General features: G+C 50.3%; 1 protein-coding gene and 1 non-coding gene across 6 annotated transcripts; both read right to left on the bottom strand.

The window, feature by feature from the left end:
* Positions 1 to 5021, bottom strand: LOC127296962 (zinc finger BED domain-containing protein RICESLEEPER 3). Of its 5 annotated transcripts, none has more exons than XR_011743961.1 (4): positions 4589 to 5021; positions 3353 to 3395; positions 2912 to 3206; positions 1 to 2834 (listed from the first exon to the last, which is right to left on the bottom strand). XR_011743961.1 is itself a non-coding variant. In XM_051327212.2 (4 exons), the coding sequence occupies exons 1-4, from the start codon at positions 4894 to 4896 to the stop codon at positions 2671 to 2673; spliced, it is 840 nt and encodes a 279-aa protein (XP_051183172.1). In that variant the 5' UTR covers positions 4897 to 5006; the 3' UTR covers positions 1 to 2670. The 5 variants fall into 5 exon arrangements, 3 of the variants coding, with proteins under 3 accessions (XP_051183172.1, XP_051183173.1, XP_051183171.1); XR_007848817.2 differs by having other exon boundaries at positions 1 to 1152; positions 1450 to 2834; positions 2912 to 3395; positions 4589 to 5003; XM_051327212.2 differs by having other exon boundaries at positions 2912 to 3395; positions 4589 to 4708; positions 4825 to 5006.
* TRNAK-CUU (transfer RNA lysine (anticodon CUU)) lies at positions 3547 to 3619 on the bottom strand. Its single transcript has one exon. It is a non-coding gene; the product is annotated as a tRNA-Lys (tRNA).
* Positions 5022 to 10528: the final 5507 nt, after the last annotated feature.

Genomic DNA, 10528 nt, shown 5'->3' with positions numbered 1-10528 from the left:
TTACTGCATAGTGCATACCCATCAAATAGCAGTATTGATTCAGTTATACTTGCAGACCCAGCCAACTAGATCGCTGATATCTGGCAGCTAGTGTAAGTATTTCTCCAAGTTGGTCTGAACTCAAACCACAAAGAACAAACTGCACACGAGCCTGAGAGCCTATGCTGACATAATATGAGCAACATCAACTGAGCTCTCCACGTAGCAAAACCCATTGACTGGTAAACCAATAATTCTTGTAGTGTTGCCTGCTGTATAGGTTGTACTTTACTGAGTTTGTTTGCAAGTAACCTGATGGTCAAGACCCAACAGCTCATCCTTTCCAAAATGGAACCATGTTTTCTCGTAAGCAAACAAAAGTTTGGGCCACAACACAATGTACTGATGTTGAGCTCCATGATGCTTGCCAAGATGATTACAGCATACTGGATCCCATGGCGTAGTGAAAGACCAAATGGCCAAACTAGAAAATGGATCACTGTTATGGGTATTCACTTCTCGGACTTGGCAACTGTACCTCTAGGAGTAAATCCACCGAGTAGCCATGAAGGCTAATACTCAAACTTCATATGTCCGCTGATACTCAAACTTCATATGTCATGTTCTACCAACACCACTGGAGCAAAAGAAGCTTTGGCTCCATGGATAAACTGTATTAATATCAAGTGACTAGATGAACATCTTGCCAGATGTAGTTTCAGCCGATGGCATTGGCAATTCTTGTAACCTCAATAGAATGTTCCTGGCAATATGACCGTCATGCAGCTGTGCTTTGTGAGTAATAAGCCTCTGTATAGGTAATGGCCCACAGCTCATCATATGCACTCCCCTGGTATAACATCTAACTAGTATAACTGATGGTGCTGGCAATAGTTGCTTGGAAGAACCTTTGTCGTGCTGGAAAATCACAGTATACCACCCAGGCGCACATGCAGCCAGCAAAAGAATCACACGATGAAGCAACAACCAAGAACTCACCACTTTGTTGTTCGATAGATGCAGATCTCAACTTCTCTGTACTCAGCTCATTGCAAACGCCTGGGTCCCAAGGTACAATGACAGACAACATGACCAGATCTCCACTATTATTACCACAGAATCCCACCAAATCAGGGAATGGCCTTGCGAATAAATTCTCACAAGTGGCACAAGCTGCACGCAAGTCTGTAATCTTAGTCTCTGTATTAAAATGAGCAGCCTGAACAATCGTAGAGAGGATGCTATGTGGTGAAAAAAGATCTGTATATCCCATGCCAGAAGTATAAACAATACTATGAATATGCTTGTAATATGAGCTGACACCACCAGGATCAGAGCTACACATTGCACTAGGTACAGAAGCAGCCATAATATCTTCAGTAGTTACTTGTCCAGTCCACTTAGAGTTGTTCACGTGAGAATAAATGCAATAGAACAGCCGAGGCATCTCACAAGGGAAAAGATGTTCACCTGGACTCGACAACATGGAGAGATTTATGTCAATTGCATTGATTATGCTCATGTCCCTGTACAGCCAAGTACCATCAACCTTCCATGCCACTATTCTTCCCAGGGCATCAACTATTAGCATTTTGTATTGCTGAAAATTGATGAGAATACCCCATGAACGAATCTTGAAGGCCTACTGGTTATCGGCTGTAGGAAGAACATTGCAAATACCATCCAAGTTGAGCTTGTCATGGTTCTCCAGACAACCAGGCAACAGAAATATCCTAGAACTAGCAGGTGGAATTGCTACCCAAGCTCGAACCCTTGACTGAAGCTTCCTTCCAGTATCAAAATGCATGACTTTACCCACTTGAATCTCGTTGCATGTGCCAGCTATAAGTAGCCCTGCACATACTTGACTACTGTATTCCCATGCTTGCTCGTGCAGCTCTGATGTCTAGCTGGGTGGTGTCCGGTTCATCCACAAGGACAGTCAACAGCCATGCACATATGTGCGTCGTGGAGGGCGCGCGCATGTTGTCTTCCACAGAGGCCATGGCGGTGGCCGATCCAAAAGTAACCCGAGCTGATCTGGATGGTGTGGTAGCGACGTGGCTGCTGGGAGCGCTGCAGGTGCCATAGGGGTGTTACACCAAACCTGCCTGCACGGTCTTCGTGTCTTGCATGGCTCGCATAGACGGCTATCGCATAGCATAGGAGCACATGTTGAGGACAACCGTCGAACAGGTGGTAGGCGTATGCAGCGTATGCAGCGTATGCTTGTCAGGCTCGAGAATGTGGAATTGCTGCTTCGTCCAAGGCGGCGGTGCTCCCACAGGTCCAGGGCTGACCGTGGAGACGATCCGCAACTACTTAGACGAGTCCACGGCCCCAACGCCGCCGACGTTTGGGTTGAGACTTGAGACCCATCGTCGAACAGTTCGCGGGCATCGCACCAGCTGGACTGCTGCCGGAGTTGTCGCAGCCATCCGCGAGCTCCTGGCCGACTCCTAACCTGTGTACCCCGGCTGCTTCTCACATCGGCTCAACATGGACAGAATCTTGTCGCAGAGGAGAATGGCGCGATCGAACGGATCCATGGCTGGATCGATTGTCGCATTGGCGGAGAGCGGGCTGTGTAGCTCTTCAGGCTGTAGGTGGGCCTGTCCGTGGGAAACCACTTCTTGGCCACCTCTGACCGCCAGCCCAAAGCGGGAGGCCACTTGCTGCACTTTTATTTTTCTAATAGGAAGTGGCGTCCAGTCGGCCCACTTTAGCCCGCCAAGCGCATGGGCCGTTGGGCGTTGGCGTGGATTTCGCTCCAAAAAGAAAAGCGATCGCTGGGGGGATCAAGCGATCGAGGCTTTGTTCTTCACAGCGGTTTTCCTGTCCAGCATTTGTAGGTTCTGCAGCAATACAAGTCAAAATAGGCCACACGATACAAATGTATGAAATAGAGTAGATGCTGGAAAAAGGTACTTACTGCGAGATCTAATCCAATCACCATAACACATCAATGCCTCAACAGTTTCAGGTGCTAGGCTACTTCTGTGATCTGTAATTACTCTCCCACATGCGCTGAACGCAGATTCTGAGGCAACCGTTGAAGCTGGTACAGCTAGCACATCACGAGCCATGTTGCCAAGGATTGGATACCTTTCCGAGTTCACATCCCACCACTTAAGGATGTTGAAATCTGGTGTACAAGGATGGAACCCTTCTTCAACGTACTGTTGCAGCTCATTGCGGCATCTAGCTACCTTAAGCTTTATATGCGCCTGCCAATCCGAGAGAGAACTATCAGCCAAAGCAACCTCCTCACCACTTCCTTCTTGTGACAAAATTTCCATATTTTCTTCAAACTCAGCTGTATATTCAGTAAACAATACTTCCATAGCTGTCTTGACTTCTTGGATGTGCTTACCCGCATTAACTCCAAAATATTGCTTCAATCGGAACTCCACGTGCTATAAGGTACAAACGTAAATGGCAAAAATTATGTGCAGCAGCAGAAACTTTTGAGAAAAAAAGAGATAGATAAATCGCATGTATGGTACAGGTGAACTGATCCCAGTCAGGAAGAAAACAAAAAATATGTACAGCATGTGGAAAAACAAACGCCCACCGTGGGGCTCGAACCCACGACCACAAGGTTAAGAGCCTTGCGCTCTACCAACTGAGCTAGACGGGCTTGTTGAATAAAAATTACAGAAGTGAAAACTATACCAACATTATTACAGCAGTGCTTATAGCATGACTAATACTGCTGAATCCCTTCAAAAGATACGACTGTGATCGAACAAGCAAAGTCCTGTAAAAGCACTGGGACGAATATCCCATCATCACCTATGCACGCGACAGGTTGGAAGGAGAACAAGGAAACGTTGTGTACTTGGCCTCACCTCTGCAGATTAGCATCTGCTGGAAGAACTGCAACTAAATAAATAGAGGCGGCATCTCCTGGAAGGAATTTGAAGTTGTCTTAGCACAGCCTTTTCGCAGCTACGAAACTTCACATATTCTATTTGTTACTAATGAGCCATAGAAAGCTCAGGTGCAATCCTGTGTAGATGCGCATAGGTCTCCAAGGTTTATCTCAATTCTCACATCACACGATGAAGAACCAAGTGCACAACAGTCAGAAAATAATTCAGCTACAAAGTACTAACAATTAAAACATCTTGTTCCTACCCCAGACATTCAGAAGTTCACGTGGACCAACATTAACGCTTAACGGGTATCAACAATTGGACATATTCTCATTACCCATCAAGCACAAAATATGCACTAGAAGATATGCTACAGATATGATTATGAAATTGGTGAGCAGGGTGGAAAATCCTTGCATACTGAAATTTAAAATGACAGTTCGACAAAAGCACTCTGTGCCAAATACAGGATGTGCTAGCTTGCATACTGAAACTTAAAATGACAGACATGCTTGTCTATTGATTTGCTGATATCGACAGGAATAGCTGGAACAGGAAGTCTCATTTTACAAAATTATGGGATGCAGCATATCTACAGAATGGTTTTTCCAAGGATCCCCAATCAATTCAGTTTAGGACCCAATCCGTTTGATCATCTAACCGTGCAGCGTTAAAGTCGATGGAAACATGCCAACGAGATAATTACAACACAGATGGGTGGAAGAGTATACCTTCTTGCGGATCTTCTTCGGCAGCTTCCCATGAATTTCGCTGGAAATCTTTGGCTCCCCACCAACCTGCAGTTGAGGATCCCCAAGAACATCGCTGGCCGCCGGGACCTCCTCTCCGATCTGCTGCTGAAGGGACGGCGTGAGCTTGGCCATGGTGGGAGAAGTGGAGCGGAGGGAGGGAGGGGCTGCTGATTGAGCAGAGGGAGGGATCGGAGGGAGCGGCGGCGGACTTTCACCGGCCATGGTGCGGCGCCCGTCCAAGGAAGCGGAGCCAGGGAGAAGTATCCAAGGACGACGACCGAATCCATCGAGGCGGCGCAACGGCGGTAGCGAACGCGTAGCGGAAGCCCACCAAGCTTTTTCTCTTCACCGTGGGTGTTCGTTAAGAGGCTTTAATTGGGCTGGGCTGGCGGCACCGTGGACAGCCCGTGACCACCTACAGGCATAGCACCGCTACGTCGCCAAATACATGCTGGCACGGGTGCCAACCACTTTCATCGTAAGCAACATGTCAATACCAAACAAAAAGTAAGCAGTCTCACGCGGTTTTTGGACGAGTGTTTGCAGAGTCGGGCCTGGACCTATTCCGCACGTGTGTACTCGGCCGTACAGGAACCGCGTGCCATCCTCCCAGTTATATTAGGGCATCTCCAACGGAGCGGTTTAAACAGAACTCGAGTGAACCATTTGCATCCGCTCAGGTCAAAAATAAGTTTGGAACATGCTCTAGCGAGGCGACGTATCGTGATCGGGGCATCCACAACGATGCAAACCGACGCATATTTGCGTCTGGATTGCGTTGAGGCGACGGCCCAAGTGACCGCTCACTTCTCCATCGGGTCCGCCTAGCAGCGAGCTTGTATCGAGGGCATCGCTTCCGCAGCCATCGCTTTCGCGTTTAGCGCTTCCGCATCTGCGCAGCAACCTTCGCCATCAATGTCGCGGCTGCCTCTTCTGCGCGCGCACTGGTGGACGACGGTTGGGCTTCTGCGCCGCCTTCAATGACATCGTTTCCCGCGCGCGGCCAGCCTTAAAAGTCGACCGGTATCGTTCCTGCCATCGCCCACACCTCCACTCCCACCACCACCACCACCACGCGCCGCCGCAACACCATGGGGAAGACGAAGAACGACTTCGAGGCGTCCAGCAGCGGCACTAAAAAGGAGGAGCGGCAGCAGAGGGTGCCGATGCCCGTCAACGTGGCGCGGCTGATGCACGCGAACTGGACGCCATGAGACACCAGGGGGACGTGCACATGCCTGGAGGCTGGCGGCTGAGCTACCTCCGGGTGCCCATCCCACCCATGCCTACGCGCAATCCATATAGGAGCGCCGAGATTCGGCGCAGGCGGCGGTACCTGCCATCGACTCCGACAGCTAGCGCACCTATCGCGAGTCCGAGAAGGATCCGAGGAGGAGGGTGGGCTTCCTGGGCGACAGGGACTTCCCCTTTGACCGTCCACCGGCGCCTCGTCGTCGAACACGGCATGCGCCAGCGCCTGCATAGAACGAAGACGACAACGGCGACGACGATGGGGATGACGACGAGGACAATAGCGAGGCGATGGTGTGCCACAACGAGGAGGCCAAGGACGACAGTGACGACTACGTCGCGCGCATTTTCCAAGAATGGCAGTTGGCCATGGCGGAGGGCCGGAAGTTTGAGTACCCAGAAAACATGACGGACGACGAGATCGCAAGGCTCGGCGTCCTCGTCTCGGAGGTGGACCGACCGGTGCAGCCGCCACTGCCCCGGTACGGCACCGACATCATGCCGCCGGGCCTCACGGAGGAAGAAGCCCTACGACTGACGCTACATGACTTAGCCATGCCACCGGTTCAACGGCCGCCTCCACCCCCACCTCCACCATATAACCCGTGGGGGCCTCCACCTCCGGCGGGGGCTGCTCCACCTGCGCCACCGGCCTGGGCTCCTCCACCTCCACCATAGGGCTCCTCCACCTCCACCACCACCGGCGTATGTTCTGCCGCTTCCCAACTGGCCGAGCTCGTCGTGATCGACACCAACGACGAGAACCAGTAGGCGCGGGCGTTCTTAGGGTTTTTATTTTCCTTTCTTTTACTATGTAAATAATGTTTTCATGTTATAAAAAATGGAAAATCGAGAAAAAATGCGTCGTGCCGCTGGAGCCACCCTCGGTGCAAACAGACGAGCGGTCGATTTCGACCATTTGGGCCGACAAAAACGAACGCGCGCGAACATTTTCGGACGCTGAAATGCGTCGCCCCGTTAGAGATGCCCTTATCCGGATCCAAGGCCGAACAGAGCAACTCCATCCCCCACCTATAGTGTTGTGGATCAACATGTTTGCAAATTTAGAGCATCTCCAACCCGCGTCCCCCAAACGGTGCCGAATCAAGCATTTGGGGGACGCTTTTTCTTCGTGTCGTGTTTGGGGATGTCGCTCCCAGTCGCGTCTCCTAAACACGCCCATCAAATAATAAAATAATGCATTTTTTGCATTTGTATTTCAATAGAGAGAAGAAATTTGTATGTATGATCGAGACTTCGAAAATATGAACTAATTTTCAAAGTAGTGCAACATAAACATATTACATATAAAAACTTCGGAAAAAAGAACTAATGTTTTAAACTACTTCTTCTTTGATGGCCGCGCCTCTTCGTCCTCATGGAGGCGCTTCCTGCTCGTCACCTCTTCTGAAGAGCCGGTGTCGTTCGACGCATTGGAGGAACTTGTGTCCTCCTCGTTGTCGTCGCTGCTCGAACGGTTGCGCCTTCGCCCGGGCCCTTGCCTCCTTCTTTGCCGCCGCCGCCTCCTTAGCCTCTTCCTCCTCCTCCTTCTCATGGCCGTCATCGTCGGTGGCCTTTCTCTCCCCATGTCCATCGTCGGCCTCCCAATCCTCCTCATGGTTCTCCGTCGGCGGGGAACTAGAGCTGCTAGGCGTTGCAACTTTGTCCCACCAATGGCGCCATCCCGACAGCTTCCCCTAGCTGTCGGTGTCCGATGGCAAAGAGAGGTTGCTCATGGTGAGAGAGGAGAGTAGAGATGAATGGTGTCGGCCGGTTGTAGATCGGAATGCGCATACGTAGGGGTTTTATTGAGCTCGGATGAATGGCGGCGTAGATATTGAAGAGAGTTGCGGTTGCTCTTCCGCGGAGTTCGCGCTCCATTCTGGCGGTTGGCGCGTCGATCGACGCTGATCGACGCGGTTTCCACTGCGACGGTTCCCCTTCCTAGCAACTGCACCGTTGCTAGGTAGGCGACGTTTGAGCGTCGTTCATGTGTCGCTGACATGTCGGGCCCGCCACTTCTCGCCTCGCTTCTCGTTGTGTCCGGCGCCTGGAATATCCCCTATGGACCGGGGCCGGGCTCGGGGCACCGGACACCGTATTGGGCCACGCCAGACGGAAAGGGCCTTTGGGGCGCGTGGCTGGGAACGAAAAAATGTCCGATGCATCCAAAAACCTTTGGGGGACCCTTTGGGGGACATGGCTGGAGATGCTCTTAGACCATCTCCACTCGCTTTCCCCAAAACATCCCACAAAGGTTTTTTGGGTGCGCTCAATACGGTGTTCGGCGCCCCGAGCCCGTCCCCACTCCATAGGGAACGCTTCGGGCGCGTCGGACAGAGCGAGAAGCGAGGCGGGGAGTGGCGGGCCTGATGCGTCATGGACACACGAATGACGCCCAACCGTCGCCTACCTCGCGACGGAGTTATTAGCGACGGCGCAGTTGCCGGGAAGGGGAACCGTCGCAGTGGCAACCGCGTCGATCGACGCGCGAACCGCCGAAATGGAGTGCGAACTCCGCGGAAGAGCAACCGCAACCCTCTTCGATATCTACGCCGTCATTCATCCCCGTTGAATAAGACCCATATGTCTGCGCATTTCAATCTCCAACCAGCCAGCGCCCTTCATCTCTCCTCTCCTCTCTGATCATGAGCAACCTCTCTTTGCCATCGGGCACCGATAGCGAGGGGAAGCCGCCGGGATGGCGCCATTGGTGGGAAAGAATTACAACGCCTAGCAGCTCTAGTTCCCCGCCGACGAACGGCCAGGAGGAGGATTGGGAGGCTGGCGACGGCCATGAGGAGGAGTGGAAGGCCATCGCTGAAGACGGTCATGAGGAGGAGGAGGAAGAGGATGGAGATGCCAGGTGGATATGGCTGGAGGCGGAGGAGGCGGCTGAGGAGGCAGCGACGACAAAGATGGAGGCAAGGGCCCGAGCGAAACGAGAGGCGCAGCTGGCGAGCACCGACGACGACAAATACAGCAAGGACTACTCGTTGGAGGGGGGAAGCTCCTCCGATGCGTCAAACACCACGACCTCTTCGAAAGAGGTGGCGAGCAGGAAACACCTCCATAAGGACAACGAGACAGGACCATCCAAGAAGTAGTTAAAAATTAGTTTGAACATATATTTTTATATTATTTATGTTTTAATATGTTCACTGCTTTAAAAATCTCAATTGTACCTACAAATTCCTTCTCTCTATTGAAATGAAAATGAAAAAAATATAAATAAGTTATTTTAATGTCTGTGGACGTGTTTGGAGAGCGTGGCTAGGCAGCGGCGTGCCCCAAACATGACACGAAGCGGAGGCATTATCCAAACACTGGATCTAGCATCGTTTGCGGACGCCACTAGATATGCTCCTAGGGACGAGCCAAAGTCTATGCCGTTGGTACGTGGAGCATCCAACGGATGACAAACACCTGACATAGGCCCAAGACTTCTCTTTTGACAGCCGCAGGCAAACATCTTGCACATGAAATTCCCAAATAAGTTGAGGCAGAGGCTAGTGACATCCTGTTCCTGTTCCGCCGACTGCCCCGACCTGTACTTAATCATGAATATGGTCGCTAACAGCTCCCGGCATTTAATGCGTACACGCCTGTTCACGCGCCTCCGTCCATGTATAATACAACGTCAGTGCGTTCGAGTCCGACCCTGCCATACATAATTTAATGATCCTTCGTTGCCTCTGCGCCGCACACCGCGTCTGTGGTATCTGGATCACCACAGGTCGGACGCTATTGGTCCGTTCTCTATATGCATGACACTACTATATGTTACCCCACCATGACTAGTCTAATGTGAAAACTCTGTGAACTCACGGCGGTGCTATTCTAGCATTGAAAACCTTAACTGCAGTGGTATTTTGGCAACCTTTATTTTTTTTAGTGGTATTTTGGAACACTAGGTTTTGACTAGTGGTATAGTGGTAATTCTCGGGGTGATGATGCTGATGTATATCCAGCAGTATCTGTCCTCATTGGCTTAATTTAGTAACTTGTTATCTTGGTTTGACAATGTAGTATGTCAGTTGAATATTTCAACGTATTATCGTTAGCAGAAAAAGGTTATGGCCACTTGGAGAAGAAGTAAATTTGGTTTGTTTTTAGAGAAAATTTCTTATATGACACCGGCTTAAAACCAGGTTCCCTATTTGACACTGGTTCACAGAGAGTATTTTGGTCCATACGCGAAAAAACTGACGGAGCAATGTGACGGAACTAACGACAGTGTCATCTAAGGCACAAGAAAATTACACAATGTATCAAATAGGGAAAAAAATTACTATCTAGTGTCAAATAAGGAACATGGTTTTAAGACAGTGTCATATAAGGAATTTTCTCTTTAATCAGGACCATGACAACTAACGAATAAAACTCCCTCAAAAAAATTTAACGAATAAAACTATTTGGCGTACAAGAACCAACAAAATCAGAGAAGCACCCACACCAAAATGGAGATACGCTCACGTGATGTGAACATTCAAGTCTTCGTTACAGTACACTGTTCGAATATGAACTCAGTATTAAAGGGTGCCCAATTGCTATCTCGTGGTACACGAGATAAGTAAACAAAACCAACTTGCCCAGCTGTTCAAAGATTCTACGTAATGGGCCTATATAAGCGAATCCCCTCCCTCTGCCGCTTCATGTTCTTTCAGA

This window comes from Lolium perenne, chromosome 4, assembly GCF_019359855.2.
Source record: "Lolium perenne isolate Kyuss_39 chromosome 4, Kyuss_2.0, whole genome shotgun sequence".
NCBI classification, from domain to species: Eukaryota; Viridiplantae; Streptophyta; class Magnoliopsida; order Poales; family Poaceae; genus Lolium; species Lolium perenne.
Note: the sequence above shows the minus strand (reverse complement) of the source record. Positions and strands in the feature narration are given on the sequence as shown.